The 20,492-nt window shown below is 46.0% G+C and overlaps 2 protein-coding genes across 4 annotated transcripts in view; one reads left to right on the forward strand and one right to left on the reverse strand.

Moving 5' to 3' along the window:
• The first annotated feature begins 292 nt into the window (after nucleotides 1–292).
• DTX3 (deltex E3 ubiquitin ligase 3) overlaps nucleotides 293–20,492 on the forward strand; it is a 103,349-nt gene continuing 83,149 nt past the window's right edge. For 2 of the 3 annotated variants that reach the window (XM_069758572.1, XM_069758576.1), the window contains exon 1: nucleotides 293–393. The gene's annotated coding sequence lies outside the window, so the exon portion shown is untranslated. Of the gene's footprint in view, nucleotides 583–20,492 lie in introns of all 3 variants that reach the window. The other variant, XM_069758571.1, reaches the window with a different exon arrangement.
• Nucleotides 592–1,461, reverse strand: LOC138671725 (formin-2-like). Its single transcript, XM_069759877.1, has one exon. It carries the CDS (start codon nucleotides 1,459–1,461, stop codon nucleotides 592–594), a length of 870 nt encoding a protein of 289 aa, XP_069615978.1.

Consider the following 20,492-nt stretch of genomic DNA (forward strand, 5'->3'; position numbering starts at 1 on the left):
TTGTTGCATTTTCTTGCGACCGACGCTAGCGTCGGAAACGACGCACGTGTCGAAAAACGCGACAAAAAAAATGCACGCGTCCCCTATGTTAAACATAGGGGCGCGTCGCCGCTGCGTCACCGACGCAACAGCGACGCACATTAGCGTAACGCTAATGTGAACGTAGACTTATATTACAGGACTCCCGGCAGGTGAGTGCCATGGCACTGGCAGGGTGTGTGAGGTGAGGCCCTGTGATCCCACACTGAGGTAGGGGCGGTAATGCCACGTCCTCCTCCCCACCAGTGCAGGGATTTCTCCATATTCCCGGCTCCTCGCTGTTGCTATGGCTATGACCATTGCTGCAACGCAACACCCATGTGACCTGCTGTACGATGGCGGCTGTGATGGGAGGTATGTCATCTCACCGCGGTGTGCTGTGCAGCCCCTGACACAGGCAGGCTAGAGCAGAGGGCAGCATGCAGGCCGCGGGCAGGACGGGCGCCTGGTATGGGAGAGGCGTGTGTTAAGGGGCCGGGCACAGCTGTGAGGAGGAGGACGCGCTGGAGGCGCCCGGCCTGGGCACTCATCATCCTGGCACCGGTGCGTATTCTACTGCATAGCTTCTATTAGCATGAAAAATGAGCGATCGCACATCCGGGCACCGGGCTGTATGGAGTCAGCCGTGTACCGAGGCTGGGGAGGAGGGATGGCCGGAGGCCTGGAGGGCGCCGGGCAGAGGCAGGGAGGGCGCCGGGCAGAGGCGGGGAAGGCGCCGGCCAGAGGCGGGGAGGGCGCGGGGCAGAGGCGGGGGAGGGCGCCGGCCAGAGGCAGGGAGGGCGCCGGGCAGAGGCGGGGAGGGCGCCGGCCAGAGGCGGGGAGGGCGCGGGGCAGAGGCGGGGGAGGGCGCCGGGCAGAGGCGGGGAGGGCGCCGGGCAGAGGCGGGGGAGGGCGCCGGGCAGAGGCGGGGGAGGGCGCCGGGCAGAGGCGGGGGAGGGCGCCGGGCAGAGGCGGGGGAGGGCGCCGGGCAGAGGCGGGGGAGGGCGCCGGCCAGAGGCGGGGGAGGGCGCCGGCCAGAGGCGGGGGAGGGCGCCGGCCAGAGGCGGGGGAGGGCGCCGGCCAGAGGCGGGGGAGGGCGCCGGCCAGAGGCGGGGGAGGGCGCCGGCCAGAGGCGGGGGAGGGCGCCGGCCAGAGGCGGGGAGGGCGCCGGCCAGAGGCGGGGAGGGCGCGGGGCAGAGGCGGGGGAGGGCGCCGGGCAGAGGCGGGGGAGGGCGCCGGGCAGAGGCGGGGTAGGGCGCCGGGCAGAGGCGGGGAGGGCGCCGTCCAGAGGCGGGGGAGGGCGCCGGGCAGAGGCGGGGGAGGGCGCCGGGCAGAGGCGGGGAAGGGCGCCGGGCAGAGGCGGGGAGGGCGCGGGGCAGAGGCGGGGAGGGCGCCGGGCAGCTGGCTGCTGAAGGACAGGTTATGGATCAGTGACCCAGACATTGTATACATTCACCATATGTAGACGCTTCTGTCACAAGATCCGAGGCCACAGCTGTGTCTGCCCTCCACATATATTACATAAAGGGATTATATATATATATATATATATAATCTCCATACAGCTCACATATATACATCACATACAGGACTATATATACTCAGCACACATATATATATATATATATATACACACGTCACACAGTGGCGTAACTACAAAGTGAGGGGCCCCGATGCGAACTTTCAAATGGGCCCCCCCCCCCTTCGCCAAAATATTTCCCACCGAAATTCACATTTTCCCTATTCATTTCGCACACTATAGTTGTGTTGCAATGTTGTGTAGTCTGACCTAATACTGCCCTGTACTCGCTGAGAAAAATGATTTTATAACTAACATGTCCCTATAGTAATATGTCCTCCCTCGCTCTAATTCCAAGCGCACTCCCGGCGTTTGAACTCTGTGTGCTGTTTCTTCCTGGTATGACGCTGCAGTGCGTCATTTCCAGACCTGTGCAGTGTGGGGGTGTATTCGGTGTACTGGTCGGCTCCGGAGCATGCGCACTGCACATTCTGATGCTGGCGAGTACACGCAATACTCCCCCACAGTGCACATGCTGGGCTCTGCCCACAGCCGTGTACAGCCCATACACACACGGCTTCGCTCCGAGAACCAGTACACACACGGCTCTGCTCCGTACACCTTGTACACACGCGGCTCTGCTCCGTACACCTTGTACACACGTGGCTCTGCTCCGTACACCTTGTACACACGTGGCTCTGCTCCGTACACCTTGTACACACACGGCTCTGCTCCGTACACCTTGTACACACACGGCTCTGCTCCATACACCTTGTACACACGTGGCTTCGCTCCGAGAACCCGTACACACACGGCTCTGCTCCGTACACCTTGTACACACGTGGCTTCGCTCCGAGAACCCGTACACACACGGCTCTGCTCCGTACACCTTGTACACACACGGCTCTGCTCCGTACACCTTGTACACACGTGGCTCTGCTCCGTACACCTTGTACACACACGGCTCTGCTCCGTACACCTTGTACACACACGGCTCTGCTCCATACACCTTGTACACACACGGCTTCGCTCCGAGAACCCGTACACACACGGCTCTGCTCCGTACACCTTGTACACACGCGGCTCTGCTCCGTACACCTTGTACACACGCGGCTCTGCTCCGTACACCTTGTACACACGCGGCTCTGCTCCGTACACCTTGTACACACGCGGCTCTGCTCCGTACACCTTGTACACACGCGGCTCTGCTCCGTACACCTTGTACACACGCGGCTCTGCTCCGTACACCTTGTACACACGCGGCTCTGCTCCGTACACCTTGTACACACGCGGCTCTGCTCCGTACACCTTGTACACACGCGGCTCTGCTCCGTACACCTTGTACACACGCGGCTCTGCTCCGTACACCTTGTACACACGCGGCTCTGCTCCGTACACCTTGTACACACGCGGCTCTGCTCCGTACACCTTGTACACACGCGGCTCTGCTCCGTACACCTTATACATACGCGGCTCTGCTCCGTACACCTTGTACACACGCAGCTCCGCTCCTTACACCTTGTACACACGCGGCTCTGCTCCGTACACCTTGTACACACGCGGCTCTGCTCCGTACACCTTGTACACACGCGGCTCCGCTCCTTACACCTTGTACACACGCGGCTCTGCTCCGTACACCTTGTACACACGCTGCTCCGCTCCTTACACCTTGTACACACGCAGCTCCGCCCCATACACCTCACACACACGCTTCTCCGCTCCGTCCACCCCGTCCACACGCGGCTCCGCTCTATACACCTCTTAACCCTGCTGTTCTGTTGGTCAAAAATGACCGACTTTGAACTTCAATATTCTTTAAAATATTCAAGATGCGGCTCTGAAACCCGTGGCCGACCGACCCATCCTCATTTAAGTCAATCAACCACAAGTTTCAGAACTGCATCTTGAACACCCCAAAAAATACCAAAGTTCAAAATAGGTCTCCCCAGACCGAACAGAATAGCAGGGTTAAACACGCAGCACCACTCCATACACCCCATACATACACGAATCCGCTCACCTCTTTCACCCACGGCTCAGCTTTGTAGATCTCGTACACACCTGACTCCGCTCCGTACACCTCGTACACATTGCTCCACTACGCACATACACGGCTCCGCTCTGAACACCTTGTACACACACGGCTCTGTTACATAAACATCCCCTCATTCAGCACCATGACAATCAAGCACAGCAGAGTCCTGCATAGTGCATACACTGAGGCCACTGATCATGTGACCCCTGACTCCTCCCCTCCTGTGACCTCATCATAGGTCCTGTGCACATAGAACAGGTAGGGGTGTGTGTGTGTGTGTGTGTGTGTCAGGTGTAAGCAGCACATCACTCACCAGCTGCTGCCTTCTTCCATCTCTCCAGCTTCAGTCAGTGACAGCCCAGCCGTTCTGCTAGGTCACATGTCCTTCACGGACACGCCCACTCGCCCCACACTGCTGAAAGTCTGGGGAAGCTGTGGGCGTGGCCAGCAGGATGCGTGCGTGACTTGTCTCCTAGTCCTTTGTTTCCCCTGCTACTTGTTTTCTGGACTGCGCGGGCCCTGAAAGCGCTGCGGGCCCCGTCGCTGTCGCGACCCCTGCGACCGAAGTTGTTACGCCCCTGACGTCACATACAGGACTGCATATACAGCACATATATGTTACATACAGGACTATATATACAGCGCCCATATATATGTCACATACATGACTATATGCAGCACACATATCCGTCACATGCAGGACTATATACACACAGCACATATATACGTCACATACATGACTATATATATACAGCACACATATACGTCACATACATGACTATATATATACAGCACACATATACGTCACATACATGACTATATATACAGCACACATATACGTCACATACAGGACTATATATATACAGCACACATATATACCTCACATGCAGGACTATATGTACAGCACACATATACATCACATACAGGACTATATGTACAGCACATATATATACGTTACATACAGGACTATATATGCAGCACACATGTATACGCCACATACATGACTGTATTTACAGCACATATACGTCACATACAGGACTATATATACAGCACACATATATACATCACATACAGGACTATATATACATTGGGGGAAAAAGTATTTAGTCAGCCACCAATTGTGTAAGTTGGCCTGTAATTGACATCATAGGTAGATCACAGCTAAGAGAGTAAAAATGAGAAAACAAATTCAGCAAATCACCTTGTCTGATTTGGCAAGATTTATTTAGCAAATTATGGTGGAAAATAAGTATTTGGTCACCTAAACCATGCAAGATTTCTGGCTCTCACAGACCTGTAACTTCTTTAAGAGGCTCCTCTGTCCTCCACTCATTACCTGTAGTAATGGCACCTGTTTGAACTTGTTATCAGTATAAAAGACACGTGTCCACAATCTCAAACAGTCACACTCCAAACTCAACTATGGTGAAGACAAAAGAGCTGTCGAAGGACACCAGAAACAAAATTGTAGCCCTGCACCAGGCTGGGAAGACTGAATCTACAACAGGCAAGAAGCCTGGTGTGATGAAATCAACTGTGGCTGCAATAATAAGAAAATGGAAGACCTACAAGACCACTGATAATCTCCCTCGATCTGGGGCTCCTCGCAAGATCTCACCCAGTGGGGTCAAAATGATCACAAGAACAGAGAGCAAAAATCCCAGAACCACACGGGGGGACCTAGTGAATGACCTGCATAGAGCTGGGACCACCGTACCAAAGGCTACCATCAGTAACACACTACGCCACCAGGGACTCAGATCCTGCAGTGCCAGACTTGTCCCCCTGCTTAAGCCAGTACATGTCCGGGCCTGTCTGAAGTCTGCTAGAGTTCATTTGGATTATCCAGAAGAGTATTGGGAGAATTGTTTGGTAGAAACAAAAGTTAACGTGTTTAGAGGAGACAGAATGCTGAGTTGCATCCAAAGAACACCATACCTACTGTGAAGCATGGGGGTGGCAACATCATGCTTTGAGGTTGTTTCTCTGCAAAGGGACCAGGACGACTGGTACGTGTACATGAAAGAATGAATGGGGCCATGTATCGTGAGATTTTGAGTGCAAACCTCCTTCCATCAGCAAGGGTATTGAAGATGAAATGTGGATGGATCTTTCAGCATGATAATGATCCCAAGCACACCACCAGGGCAACGAAGGAGTGGCTTCATAAGAAGCATATGAAGATCCTGGAGTGGTCTAGCCAGTCTCCAGATCTCAACCCCATAGAAAACCTTTGGAGGGAGTTGAAAGTCCGTGTTGCCCGCGGCAGGCCCAAAACATCACTGCTCTAGAGGAGATCTGCATAGAGCAATTGGCCAACGCACCACCAACAGTGTGTGCCAACCTCGTGAAGACTTACAGAAGAGTTTGACCACTGTGATTGCCAACAAAGGATATATAACAAAATTTTGAGATGAACTTTTGTTAATGACCAAATACTTATTTTCCACCATAATTTGCAAAATAAATCTTGCCAAATCAGACAAGGTGATTTTCTGGATTTGTTTTCTCATTTTGACTCTCATAGTTGTGGTCTATCTATGATGTCAATAACATGCCTCGCTCATCTTTTTAAGTGGGAGAACTTGCACAATAGGTGGCTGACTAAAATATATATACATACAGGACGATATATACTGTACAGCACACATATACGTCACATAAGGACTATATATACTGTACAGCACACATGTATATGTCACATACAGGACTATTTATACAGCACATATATACGTCACATACAGACCTATATATACTGTACAGCACTCATATACATCACATACAGGACTATATGTACTGTACAGCACACATATATATGTCACATTTATACAGGACTATTTATACTGTACAGCACACATATATACATCACATACAGGACTATTTATACAACACATATATATACTTCACATACAGACCTATATATACTGTACAGCACTCATATGCATCACATACAGGACTATATACACTGTACAGCACACATATATATATATATACGTCACATGTATACAGGACTATTTATACTGTACAGCACACATATAGGTCACATACAGGACTATTTATACAACACATATATACGTCACATACAGATCTATATATACTGTACAGCACACATATACATCACATACAGGATTATATATACTGTACAGCACACATATATACGTCACATACAGGACTATGTATACTGTACAGCACACATATATACATCACATACATGACTATTTATACAATATATATATATATATATATATATATATATATATATATATATATATATATATACAGTGCCTACAAGTAGTATTCAACCCCCTGCAGATTTAGTAGGTTTAATAAGATGCAAATAAGTTAGAGCCTTCAAACTTCAAACAAGAGCAGGATTTATTAACAGATGCATAAATCTTACAAACCAAAAAGTTTTGTTGCTCAGTTAAATTTTTATAAATTTTAAACATAAAAGTGTGGGTCAATTATTATTCAACCCCCAGGTTTAATATTTTGTGGAATAACCTTTGTTTGCAATTACAGCTAATAATCGTCTTTTATAAGACCTGATCAGGCCGGCACAGGTCTCTGGAGTTATCTTGGCCCACTCCTCCATGCAGATCTTCTCCAAGTTATCTAGGTTCTTTGGGTGTCTCATGTGGACTTTAATCTTGAGCTCCTTCCACAAGTTTTCAATTGGGTTAAGGTCAGGAGACTGACTAGGCCACTGCAACACCTTGATTTTTTGCCTCTTGAACCAGGCCTTGGTTTTCTTGGCTGTGTGCTTTGGGTCGTTGTCTTGTTAGAAGATGAAATGACGACCCATCTTAAGATCCTTGATGGAGGAGCGGAGGTTCTTGGCCAAAATCTCCATGTAGGCCGTGCTTTCCATCTTCCCATGGATGCGGACCAGATGGCCAGGCCCCTTGGCTGAGAAACAGCCCCACAGCATGATGCTACCACCACCATGCTTGACTGTAGGGATGGTATTCTTGGGGTCATATGCAGTGCCATCCAGTCTCCAAACGTCACGTGTGTGGTTGGCACCAAAGATCTCGATCTTGGTCTCATCAGACCAGAGAACCTTGAACCAGTCAGTCTCAGAGTCCTCCAAGTGATCATGAGCAAACTGTAGACGAGCCTTGACATGATGCTTTGAAAGTAAAGGTACCTTACGGGCTCGTCTGGAACGGAGACCATTGCGGTGGAGTACGTTACTTATGGTATTGACTGAAACCAATGTCCCCACTGCCATGAGATCTTCCCGGAGCTCCTTCCTTGTTGTCCTTGGGTTAGCCTTGACTCTTCGAACAAGCCTGGCCTCGGCACGGGAGGAAACTTTCAAAGGCTGTCCAGGCCGTGGAAGGCTAACAGTAGTCCCATAAGCCTTCCACTTCCGGATGATGCTCCCAACAGTGGAGACAGGTAGGCCCAACTCCTTGGAAAGGGTTTTGTACCCCTTGCCAGCCTTGTGACCCTCCACGATCTTGTCTCTGATGGCCTTGGAATGCTCCTTTGTCTTTCCCATGTTGACCATGTATGAGTGCTGTTCACAAGTTTGGGGAGGGTCTTAAATAGTCAGAAAAGGCTGGAAAAAGAGATAATTAATCCAAACATGTGAAGCTCATTGTTCTTTGTGCCTGAACTACTTCTTAATACTTTAGGGGAACCAAACAGAATTCTGGTGGGTTGAGGGGTTGAATAATAAATGACCCTCTGAAAAGACTTTTCACAATTTAAAAAAAAAAACAACAAAGAAATAACATTCTTTTTTGCTGCAGTGCATTTCACACTTCCAGGCTGATCTACAGTCCAAATGTCACAATGCCAAGTTAATTCCAAATGTGTAAACCTGCTAAATCTGCAGGGGGTTGAATACTACTTGTAGGCACTGTATACTTCACATACAGACCTATATATACTGTACAGCACACATATACATCACATACAGGATTATATATACTGTACAGCACACATATATATGTCACATACAGGACTATATACAGCACATATACGTCACATACAGGACTATATATACAGTACTCATATACATCACATACAGGACTATATATACTGTACAGCACACATATATACAGTACAGACCAAAAGTTTGGACACACCTCATTTAAAGATTTTTCTGTATTTTCATGACTATGAAAATTGTACATTCACACTGAAGGCATCAAAACTATGAATTAACACATGTGGAATTATATACTCAACAAAAAAGTGTAAAACAACTGAAATTATGTCTTATATTCTAGGTTCTTCAAAGTAGCCACCTTTTGCTTTGATGACTGCTTTGCACATTCTTAGCATTCTCTTGATGAGCTTCAAGAGGTAGTCACCAGAAATGGTCTTCCAACAATCTTGAAGGAGTTCCCAGAGATGCTTAGCACTTGTTGGCCCTTTTGCCTTCTCTCTGCGGTCCAGCTCTCCCCAAACCATCTCGACTGGATTCAGGTCTGGTGACTGAGGCAAGGTCATCTGGCGTAGCACCCCATCACTCTCCTTCTTGGTCAACTAGCCCTAAGGCTAGGTTCACATTGCGTCAAGTACATGGCGTTAAACGGATTCGTTAAACGCATGTACAGAAAAGGAGCCAAAATATGTAACAGCCTGAAGGTGTGATTGGGGTCATTGTCCTGTTGAAAATTAAATGATGGTCCAACTAAATGCAAAGCGGATGGAATAGCATGCCGCTGCAAGATGCTGTGTAGCCATGCTGGTTCAGTATGCCTTCAATTTTGAATAAATCCCCAACAGTGTCACCAGCAAAGCACCCTCACACCATCACACCTCCTCCTCCATGCTTAACGGTAGGAAACAGGCATGTAGAGTCCATCCATTCACCTTTTCTGCGTCGCACAAAGACACGGTGGTTGAAACAAAGATCTCAAATTTGGACTCATCAGACCAAAGCACAGATTTCCACTGGTCTAATGTCCATTCCTTGTGTTCTTTAGCCCAAACAAGTCTCTTCTGCTTGTTGCCTGTCCTTAGCAGTGGTTTCCTAGCAGCTATTTTACCATGAAGATCTGCTGCACAAAGTCTCTTAACAGTTGTTGTAGAGATGTGTCTGCTGCTAGAACTCTGTGTGGTATTGACCTGGTCTCTAATCTGAGCTGCTGTTAACCTGCGATTTCTGAGGCTGGTGACTCGGATAAACTTATCCTCAGAAGCAGAGGTGACTTTTGGTCTTTCTTTCCTCGGGCGGTCCTCATGTGAGCCGGTTTCTTTGTAATGCTTGATGGTTTTTGCAACTGCACTTGGGGACACCATTCCCGGTGACTACCTCTTGAAGCTCATCAAGAGAATGCCAAGATTGTGCAAAGCAGGCATCAAAGCAAAAGGTGGCTACTTTGAAGAACCTAGAATATAAGACATATTTTCATTTTTTTCACACTTTTTTGTTAAGTATATAATTCCGCATGTGTTAATTCATAGTTTTGATGCCTTTAGTGTGAATTTACAATTTTCATAGTCATGAAAATACAGAAAAATCTTTAAATGACAAGGTGTGTCCAAACCTTTGGTCTGTACTGTACGTCACATACAGGACTATGTATACTGTACAGCACACATATGTACGTCACATACAGGACTATATATACAGCACAAATACACGTCACATACAGGACTTTATATAAAGCACTCATATACATCACATACAGAACTATATAGGCTGCCGTCACACTATCAGTATTTGGTCAGTATTTTACATCAGTATTTGTAAGCCAAAACCAGGAGTGGAACAATCAGAGGAAAAGTATAATAGAAACATATGCACCACTTCTGCATTTATCACCCACTCCTGGTTTGGGCTTACAAATACTGATGTAAAATACTGACCAAATACTGCTAGTGTGACGGCAGCCATATACTGTACAGCACACATATACGTTACATGCAGGACTATATATACAGCACTCATATACGTCACATACAGACCTATATATATACTGTACAGCACTCATACATCACATACAGGACTATATATACAGCACTCATATACGTCACATACAGACCTATATATACTGTACAGCACTCATATACATCACATACAGGACTATATATACTGTACAGCACACACATATATATGTCACATACAGGACTACATATACTGTACAGCACACATATACGTCACATACAGGACTATATATACTGTACAGCACACATATACATCACATACAGGACTATATATACTGGACAGAACACATATATACGTCACATACAGGACTGTATACTGTGTGCAGAACTATTAGGCAAGTTGTATTTTGATCACATGATACTTTTTATACATGTTGTTCTACTCCAAGCTGTTCAGGCTTGAGAGCCAACTACCAATTAAGTAAATCAGGTGATGTGTATCTGTGTAATGAGGAGGGGTGTTGTCTAATGACATCAAAACCCTATATAAGGCCTCTTTCACACGTCAGTGTCTCCGGTACGTGTACTGACAGTTTTCTCACGTACCAGAGACACTGACACACGTAGACCCATTCAAATGAATGGGTCTATGCATATATGTCTCCGTGTTTTCACGCATCCCGCACACGTGCACACGGAGAACAGTGTGCACTCTCCTCCGTGTTCATATACCGCCCGCAGGAGAGACAGCGCTACAGTAAGCGCTGTCCCCACTGCGTGTGGTGCTGAAGCCGGCATTCATTCCTTCTCCCCAGCAGCGTTTGCTGGAGAGAAGGAATGAAAAATCAAGGTTTTTAATACTCACCCAGCTCCTGCGATGTATGCTCTCAGTGCCGGCAGCAGGTCCTGTGTGAGTGGTCACTTGGTACCGCTCATTACAGTGATGAATATGCGCATATTCATCATTGTAACGAGCGGTACCATGTGACCGCTCACACAGGACAGGCTGCCGACGCTGAGAGCATACATCGCAGGAGCTGGGTGAGTATTTCTCGGCAAGCGGGCGGGTGCACAGGGGATTGGAGGCGGGAGGTGACCCCAACCTTTATTTTTAACACACACAAAAAAACAACCTTGATTTTTCATTCCTTCTCCCCAGCGAACGCTGCTGGGGAGAAGGAATGAATGTCGGCTTCAGCACCAAAAGCAGGGGACAGCGCTTAACAGTAGCGCTGTCTCCTGCATGGTCCGTGTGTTCCTCAGTCGTGAGCACACGGACACGGATAACTCCGATACCGATTTCTCCGGTACCGAAATTATCTGGACGTGTGAAACCGGCCTAAGGTGTGCTTAGTTATTAGGCAACTTCCTTTCCTTTGGCTAAATGGGTCAGAAGAGAGATTTGATGGGCTCTGAAAAGTCCAAAATTGTGAGATGTCTTGCAGAGGGATGCAGCAGTCTTGAAATTGCCAAACTTTTGAAGTGTGATCACCGAACAATCAAGCGTTTCATGGCAAATAGCCAACAGGGTCGCAAGAAGTGTGTTGGGCATAAAAGGTGCAAAATAACTGCCCATGAATTGAGGAAAATCAAGTGTGAAGCTGCCAAGATGCCATTTGCCACCAGTTTTGCCATATTTCAGAGCTGCAACGTTACTGGAGTAACTAGAAATGAACATTTTATTTAAAATTATTGAATCTGTCCAATTACCGTACTTTTGGTCCCTTTAAAAACAGGGTGGCACATGTTAAGGAGCTGAAACTCCTAAACCCTTCATCCAATTTTAATGTGGATACCCTCAAATGAAAACTGAAAGTCTGAACTTCAACTGCATCTGAATTGTTTTGTTTAAAATTCATTGTGGTAATGTCTATAACCAAAATTAGAAAAATGTTGTCTCTGTCCAAATATATATATATGGACCTAACTGTATATCCATATAGCACACCATGTATGCGTGACATACCTGACAATGCATCTATAGTATATCCATAGATGATGACTCCGCACATGCATGTGTAGTTACCCGGCCCATACTGTGTCAGTTGCCAGACTGTTGGGTAACCTGTACACTAGTCCTGTGTGTAGCCCTCTCTGCATTACATTGCTTTCTCTGCCAGTGTGAATGCGTCCAGTAGAGCATTATTAATGAATGCCATGTGTAGGGGAGCTGGGCGTCATTCTTTGTGTTCCTTGTGAGCAGGATATTGCCTCCATATTAATCATGAACTTGATGACTGTAACTTGATACTTCGCCTAAGATCAGTTTTTGGTGTAGCATTGCATACGGTACAGTGAATTGTTCACCTCTGTGGTGACTAGTGGGTTAACGCTTATCATCTACACGAATGTCTACTGAGGCTGAGAGGCACAGATAGGAGCATGGACTGATGAGAACTTCCCATTATTTCTGCTGAGGAAAGAAAATGAACAGTATGGGGCGATGAAAGGGTTAAGATTACCATGAACATGTGTCTGAGGGCAGATAGGCCTCTGTGCTGTTGCTGCTGCTGCATTGTGTGTACAGTGGCGTGGTCCGCAGGCTGTCAGATGATGGTGGGGGAGAGTGGTGACGTCATGGGGGATAATAGTGCACATGTGTCCAGTATTACCGGGCGTACGGCTCACCCTGTGGTATTCCTATGCGACATGTAGCAGAAATCTCTTCATACGTATTTCATCTTCAGTAATTTACAGTAGGAACATATTTGGTGTACTTTCGGCTTATCCAGAATATCACATATTGTGGATTATTTACTGGTTCTTCTGCTCCTTCTTCTGGTCTTAGTTTGTGAGATTCCAGATTATTTTGCCGAATTATCATAATGTTCTGTATCTCATTTCCTATGGAGCCTAGCATTCTCTCGTTACTGTTTTTACACTCCTCAAAATGGAAATTGCAACCCCAATAAATGAAAAAAAGTCATGAAATTATGGAAATCACAGGATCGATAGACAGGTTAATGATATGTAAATGCTGGAAAAATGTTTTCAAAACATCTTGATTCCTTCAGTATCAAGTATGAGCACCACATGCAGAAATACCGGCACTTACAGCCTTGGCTGCTGTCAGTGAAGTTGTTTATGGTTGTCTGAGGTATGTTGTGTCACAGTGAATGCACTTGGGCTCACAAATCATCAAGATTCACTGTTGGCAGCACCCGTTGCAAGTGCTGAGTAGAGACGTCCCAGATGTGCTTGATGGGAGACAGGTCCGTGGAAGCTGCAGGCCATGGTAGCACTTTTAGGCCAAGCAGCCTGCTCACAGTAGCATAAATAACGTGTGGCTGTTACGTCTGTCAAAGATCATAGGCTCAAACAGGTTATCTCGGACAGACTTGGCACAAGCGGATTCCAGAGAAACCCCGACACCCTTTAACTCCTGTACAGGGATCTGGTCTTACACTGGATTGCTTCCATAGAAAGGCTGCCGTCTGGACGAGTGGGCATGAGGCAGGAAGAGTCGCCAAGTAGGGTCAAAGCCGAGAAGTCACGTAAAGGATAAAATTAGGAGACTAGTCCAGGATAGTCAAAATACAAACCGAAGTCAGAACGTGGTAAATAATAATAAAAAAAGGAGGAGCCAAGTCAGAGAGAATATTACTAGCTAAACACACTAATACCTGGCGACTAGAGCCAGTCTGCTGGGGTCTCTATAGAAGGGAGGCCCACCGATGCTCCCAGCAGAGAGCTAATTACCTACCAGCTAACTGCAGCAAAACACAAGAGTATAGCAAGGGGGAACTAGTCTATCTGAAACCTGAGCACCCACACACTGCCCAACGCCCAACAGTGACAGTTGTTTTAGTGCGGTGCCGCCTAGTGGCCAGGGCAGGCGTTTCAGCACTATGTTCAGACACGTATGGGACAGCGGCCCGGCATTGTCATGTTGAAAAACAATTCCTGGGACACATTTGATAAATGGCCATTTATAACCTCATTGATAGCATGTGTAAGTGCGGGGATTTCTGCACATGATGCTCATACTGAAAAAATACATGTAGATAAGGGCACAAACTGCTTTTAAAGCTCTAACAAAATGTTGTTTGTCCAGCCTAGCCTGTAAATTGTGTGATGTCATTATAAAGGGGTTTTCCAATTCTCACAGTGGCCACTGGGGCTTTTTTAGTGTTATCATTCCTGTCTATTCACGAAGCGTTTTCAACAGCTTCCTTATCATCAGAGGCAGGATTACAGTGACAGGTAACAGCTCTATACAAGGCTGATAACCACCAATCACAATAGGCGATGTCACTGCTGACCCAGCCCCCCTTCCCTCACAATAGACTCTGGTACAAAAGACAGGGCGTAGATATGACCAATGTCTCTATGTGCCCGTGTTATTTAAAAAACTACAGGAAGTTAGAATCTAAAAAAATTGCAAGTTTTCAGATTTTTATTTTTAGTTAAGATTATTATAGGAAATATTAAGTGTTGTGAAATATATTGCCGCTATAGAAATACAAATTATTATTATGACATGGAGAGAAAAAAGCCAAATCGCATAATTTCAAGTAAGTTTATTCAAAATTAATAAAGAAAAAAACATTTAAAACCTGATTTAAACAATAGGTCATTTTCCGATTGCACATTCCCTTTAATTCCCATTAGAAAGTGGGATGGGGGAATAGGAGGCGGATGAGCTGCATAATTTGAAACCTAATAAGAACGTTATTATCATTTCATCAAATTTTGAGAATAAAAAGTCAAGTGTGTGAGGTGTCGATGGTAACGGGGGATGCTGGAGTGAGTGAGGGTGGGGGAGTCTGGGCCATAGTGATCCCCTATTGGAGCGCCAAAGAGGCGAGTTCCTTGCAAAAGTAGAAAGTTTTCTAGCTTCTCAACTAGACAGCTCCTCCATTCTGCAAGTATTGATAATTTCGTCACTCCATTCTTTTATGGAGGTGGAAGTTTAACTCCATGTTACTGGGGTGAGGAGTTTAGCTTTTATAATCATATGTATGATGTACTAATGGAGCAGAGAAATCGTGAAATTTCCCACTGATTTCTTTGATGTGAGAGTTAACTGAGGCCCAGAATGACATTTTTTTTCTATTTCAGCGTTGGAGTGGTGCCACTAATGTAAGTTCCCTGACCCTAGTAACATACAGTGGGCACGGAAAGTATTCAGATCCCTTTAAATTTTTCACTCGTTGTTTCATTGCAGCCATTTGGTAAATTCAAAAAAGTTCATTTTTTTCTCATTAATGTACACTCTGCACCACATCTTGACTGGAAAAAACAGAAATGTAGAAATTTTTGCAAACCTAAAATATCACATGGTCATAAGTATTCGGACCCTTTGCTCAGTATTGAGTAGTCGCACCTTTTGAGATAGTACAGACATGAGTCTGCTTGGCAATGAGGCAACAAGTTTTTCGCACCTGGATTTGGGGATCCTCGTCCATTCTTCCTTGCAGATCCTCTCCGGTTCCGTCAGGTTGGATGGTGCGTGTTGGAGGACAGCCATTTTCAGGTCTCTCCAGAGATGCTCAATTGGGTTTAGGTCAGGGCTCTGGCTGGGCCAGTCAAGAATGGTCACAGAGTTGTTCTGAAGCCACTCCTTTGTTATTTTAGCTGTATGCTTAGGGTCATTGTCTTGTTGGAAGGTGAACCTTCGGCCAAGTCTGAGGTCCAGAACACTCTGGAAGAGGTTTTCATCCAGGATATCGCTGTACTTGGCCGCATTCATGTTTCCTTCAATGACAACCAGTCGTCCTGTCGCAGCAGCTGAAAAACACCCCCATAGCATGAAGCTGCCACCACCATGCTTCACTGTTGGGATTGCATTGGGCAGGTGATGAGCAGTGCCTGGTTTTCTCCACACATACCGCTTAGAATTATCACCAAAAAGATCTATGTTCGTTTCATGAGAGCAGAGAATCTTATTTTTCATAGTCTGGGAGTCCTTCGTGTTTTTTAGCAAACTATGCGGACTTTCATATGTCTTGCACTGAGGAGAGGCTTATGTCGGGCCACTATGCCATAAAGGCCCGACTGGGGAGAGCTGCAGTGATTGTTGACTTTGTATAACTTTCTCCCATCTCCCTACTGCATCTGTGGAGCTCAGCCACAGTGATCTTGGGGTTCCTCTTTACCTCTCTTACCAAGGCTCTTCTCCCACGATTGCTCAGTTTGGCTTCTTCCATTTAAGTATTATGGAGGCCACTGTGCTCTTAAGAACCTTGAGTACTGCAGAAATTCTGTTGTAACCGTGGTCAGATCTGTGTCTTGCAACAATTCTGTCTCTGAGCCCCATGGCCAGATCCTTTGACCTCATGATTCTCATTTGGTCTGACGTGCACTGTGAGGTCTTATATAGACAGGTGTGTGCCTTTCCAAATCAAGTCCTATCAGATTAATTAAACACAGCTGGACTCCAATGAAGGAGTAGAACCATCTCAAGGAGGATCACAAGGAAATGGACAGCATGTGACTTAAATATGAGTGTCTGAGCAAAGGGTCTGAATACTTATGACCATGTGATATTTCAGTTTCTCTTTTTTTTAAATTTGCAAACATTTCTACATTTCTGTTTTTTTCAGTCAAGATGGGGTGCAGAGTGTACACTAACGAGAAAGGAAATGAACTTTTTTTGAATTTACCAAATGCCTGCAGTGAAGCAAAGAGTGAAAAATGTAAAGGGGTCTGTATACTTTCCGTACCCACTGTACTTACCAGCAATGGTCTCTGATTTTTCTTGCACTGCTTCGGTCCCTCTACACCATCTTGTGACCACATTTCCTGAATTACTGAAATTCAGTGGTAATGGTCACAAGTCGTGATAAGTGTACGTGCTCGGATAGGTTTTCTCTGAGCATGCTTGTATGGTAACCGAGTGTCTTCGGCGTGCTCAAATAATATGTTCAAGTCCCCGCACCTGCATGTCTCGCCGCTGATCAATAGCTGCAATATATGGGATTGCCTAACAAACAGGGAATCCATGCATGTGTTGTGGCTGTCGAACAGCCATGAGACATGCAGGTGCGGGGACTCAAACATATTTTTTGAGCACGCCGAAGACACTCTGTTAGCACCAGAGCATGCTGAAATAACACCTTACCCAAGCAAGTTCGCTCATCGTTAAGGTACCGTCACATTTAGCGACACTGCAGCGATCTAGACAACGATGCCGATCGCTGCAGCGTCGCTGTGTGGTCGCTGGAGAGCTGTAACACAGACAGCTCTCCAGCGACCAACGATGCTGAAGTCCCCGGGTAACCAGGGTAAACATCGGGTTACTAAGCGCAGGGCTGGTTACCAGTGTAAATGTAAAAAAAAAACAAACAGTACATACTCACATTCCGGTCTCTGTCCCCCGGCGTTCTGCTTCCCTGCACTGTGTGAGCGCCAGCCGTAAAGCAGAGCGGTGACGTCACCGCTGTGCTCTGCTTTACGGCTGGCCGACGCTCACAGTGCAGGGAAGCAGAATGCCGGGGGACGCGACAGACACCGGAATGTAAGTATGTAGTGTTTGGTTTTTTTCACATTTACACTGGTAACCAGGGTAAACATCGGGTTACTAAGCGCGGCCCTGCGCTTAGTAACCCGATGTTTACCATGGTTACCAGTAAAGACATCGCTGAATCGGCGTCACACACGCCGATTCAGCGATGTCTGCGGGAGATCGAGCGACGAAATAAAGTTCTGGCCTTTCTGCTCCGACCAACGATGTCACAGCGGGATCCAGATCGCTGCTGCGTGTCAAACACAACGATATCGCTATCCAGCACGCTGCAACGTCACGGATCGCTAGCGATATCGTTAAGTTGGTCAGTGTGAAGGTACCTTTAGTCACAAGCTTCGAATGTGAATCTATGAATGCCTCGTTCTGGCGGATGAAGACAACGGCTAGTGAGTATATTACTTGGGGAAGCAAACTTACATTAGTGATATCACTTCAGCGGGAAATAAAAAAAAAATGCTGGAGTGGTGCTTTAATGATGGGGCAGTCCCACCAGATATGGGAAATCATACCGGTGGATTCTCCACATCGGCAGTATTAGCTATTTGGTATTAGTCCCCTTCTATGAATGAGATCAGGACTCCTATACCATCTGGTAGGGGTCTTCTAGGAATTCTCTTGAATTTTGAAACATCTAATGAAACCATGCAAATGTGTAGGATAGCTGTCTGCTCTTCTTCAGTAAAGAACCCGTTCCCTCTCCCAGGCAACGATTAATCTTGGTTTGGCGAGGTCAGAATAGATTATTAGAGAGAAGTTTGGTGGCCATAGATGGGAACCTCTGCAGTGTGTCCAGCCAAGAGGGATCTGGTATTGTCTAACCAAGAGAGGTCAGGTGTTGAAGAGAATTTATTGGAGAAGCGGCGGCATAGACATTGTGTGTTGTAGAATGAGACCCCATAGGAGATGTGTAGGGGCCTTAAAAAGTGTCCTTCAATATGTATCATATTGTGGTTAATCCTGTTGTCTGTTCAGGACCACCCATGTGCTTAAGTGGTATGCAAGGTATTATGCTAGTGGGTAAGGTAGACTCGGCCCTCCTTGATATGTTTTATGGTAGGTGAGGATGGTGTCCCACCCAGAAGGAACAGCTGATTAATCCTGTTTAGGCCAGACAGGTGAATGTAGATAGTGATGTTTGTACAGTATAAGACTTTGAGCAGGATATATGTTGTCAACTAATTTTTCCTTCCCATCCATGATAAAAACAGGAGTTGGAAATCATTCAATGAAGACCTACACTGGTTCAGAAGTGGGGGAATAGTTCAGAGAAAATAGCTGAGCTGGGTCTCTGTGGAGTGAGATTCCAAGATATTTAATGGCTATGGTGGCCACTTGAATGGAGAGCCTGTCTTAAAAGGAACCTATATCTAGGTTTTCTCCAAATAAACTATTAATACTTCCTTGAAGTCCTCCACAACAGTCCAGCAGCATGTGTAGAAGCCCCCCGCTTCTCTGCAGAACAAAGAAAATATCTTACATAATTCTCCTACTGTATGCTATTCATTGCAGTCCGGTCCAATGGCTTTTTGTATAAATGTTTAAATCACCAAGTTAAAAAAAGGTATTGGAAAGGGGGCACCCATGACTGGCTGTAGGGAGTGAGTGTAGGGAAAAGATGGTGGAAATCTGATTCATACTAAAATGGATCTCATGAAGGCCCAGCTGACTCTCACAAAGGTTTTCTCTGTATAGGTCCCCAACATTATAATTATAATTGGTATTATATATTTTATAAAATTATAATATTACGGTATATCATTATTGTTACATGTGGCTTTTTCTTTGGAGGTCTAGGGAGTCAGTAGGCTGGCAGTGTCCATAACTTACAGATGTCCATATTCAGTCCCATATCTTCTATGTGCTGTAACGGAGTCCGATGGAACTTGAGTCCCACAAATAGGATTAAGAACCCACTAAAATGTTTACCTAGTGGGGTTTCTCCAATTTAAAGCCTGCAATGGCTAGAACATACAGTATATAAGCACAGTCTAGTAAAAGAAACCAATTTTAAAAGCCACAAGTAGCATGGGCATAGGTAGTGTAGGTCTAATTTATTAGGTTAAAAAAAACCATGTGAATAAGGCCTTACATGGCCCAGGTTCCCCAACGGTCTTACGTTCATCTTTTTCTAGCATTATTGAGATCTGACCACTGCAGCTAAGCACCGGCTGAATGGACCCAAGTGCTACAAGTAAAAAAGGGCCAGCTACTGAACCACCATGCCGTGCTCAGGATGCGAATATGCTCATTGTCACTGCTATGCCGTCATGGCTGATTGCCTAGACTCTGTCATGATTCACAAATTTAAATTATACATGAAATAAAACAAATTATAGAATAAAAAGTCTTATTATACCCGTTAGCAATATGTTGGCAGAAAGCAGATACCTGGTCCATCGTGAAAATGCCATTAGGAAGTTATGGCCGACTTCATGCAACTTTGTCAACCTATAATGTTTTTAAAAAAATGCCTACAAATTTATGTTTGTAGGTAAGATAACAATTACAGGGAATAAGCATTCTGTGTTATTTTGGCTATAAGAGATTGTCAGAATTTATGGAAAAGAACTTGATGAACGTAGACTAACAAAAAGTGTATGTCA

Source organism: Ranitomeya imitator, chromosome 3, assembly GCF_032444005.1.
Source record: "Ranitomeya imitator isolate aRanImi1 chromosome 3, aRanImi1.pri, whole genome shotgun sequence".
Lineage (NCBI taxonomy): Eukaryota > Metazoa > Chordata > Amphibia > Anura > Dendrobatidae > Ranitomeya > Ranitomeya imitator.

Bases quoted from the DNA above. Each gene is read 5' to 3' on its own strand.
- LOC138671725 (XM_069759877.1), bottom strand. From the start codon at position 1,461: ATGTCTGGGTCACTGATCCATAACCTGTCCTTCAGCAGCCAGCTGCCC.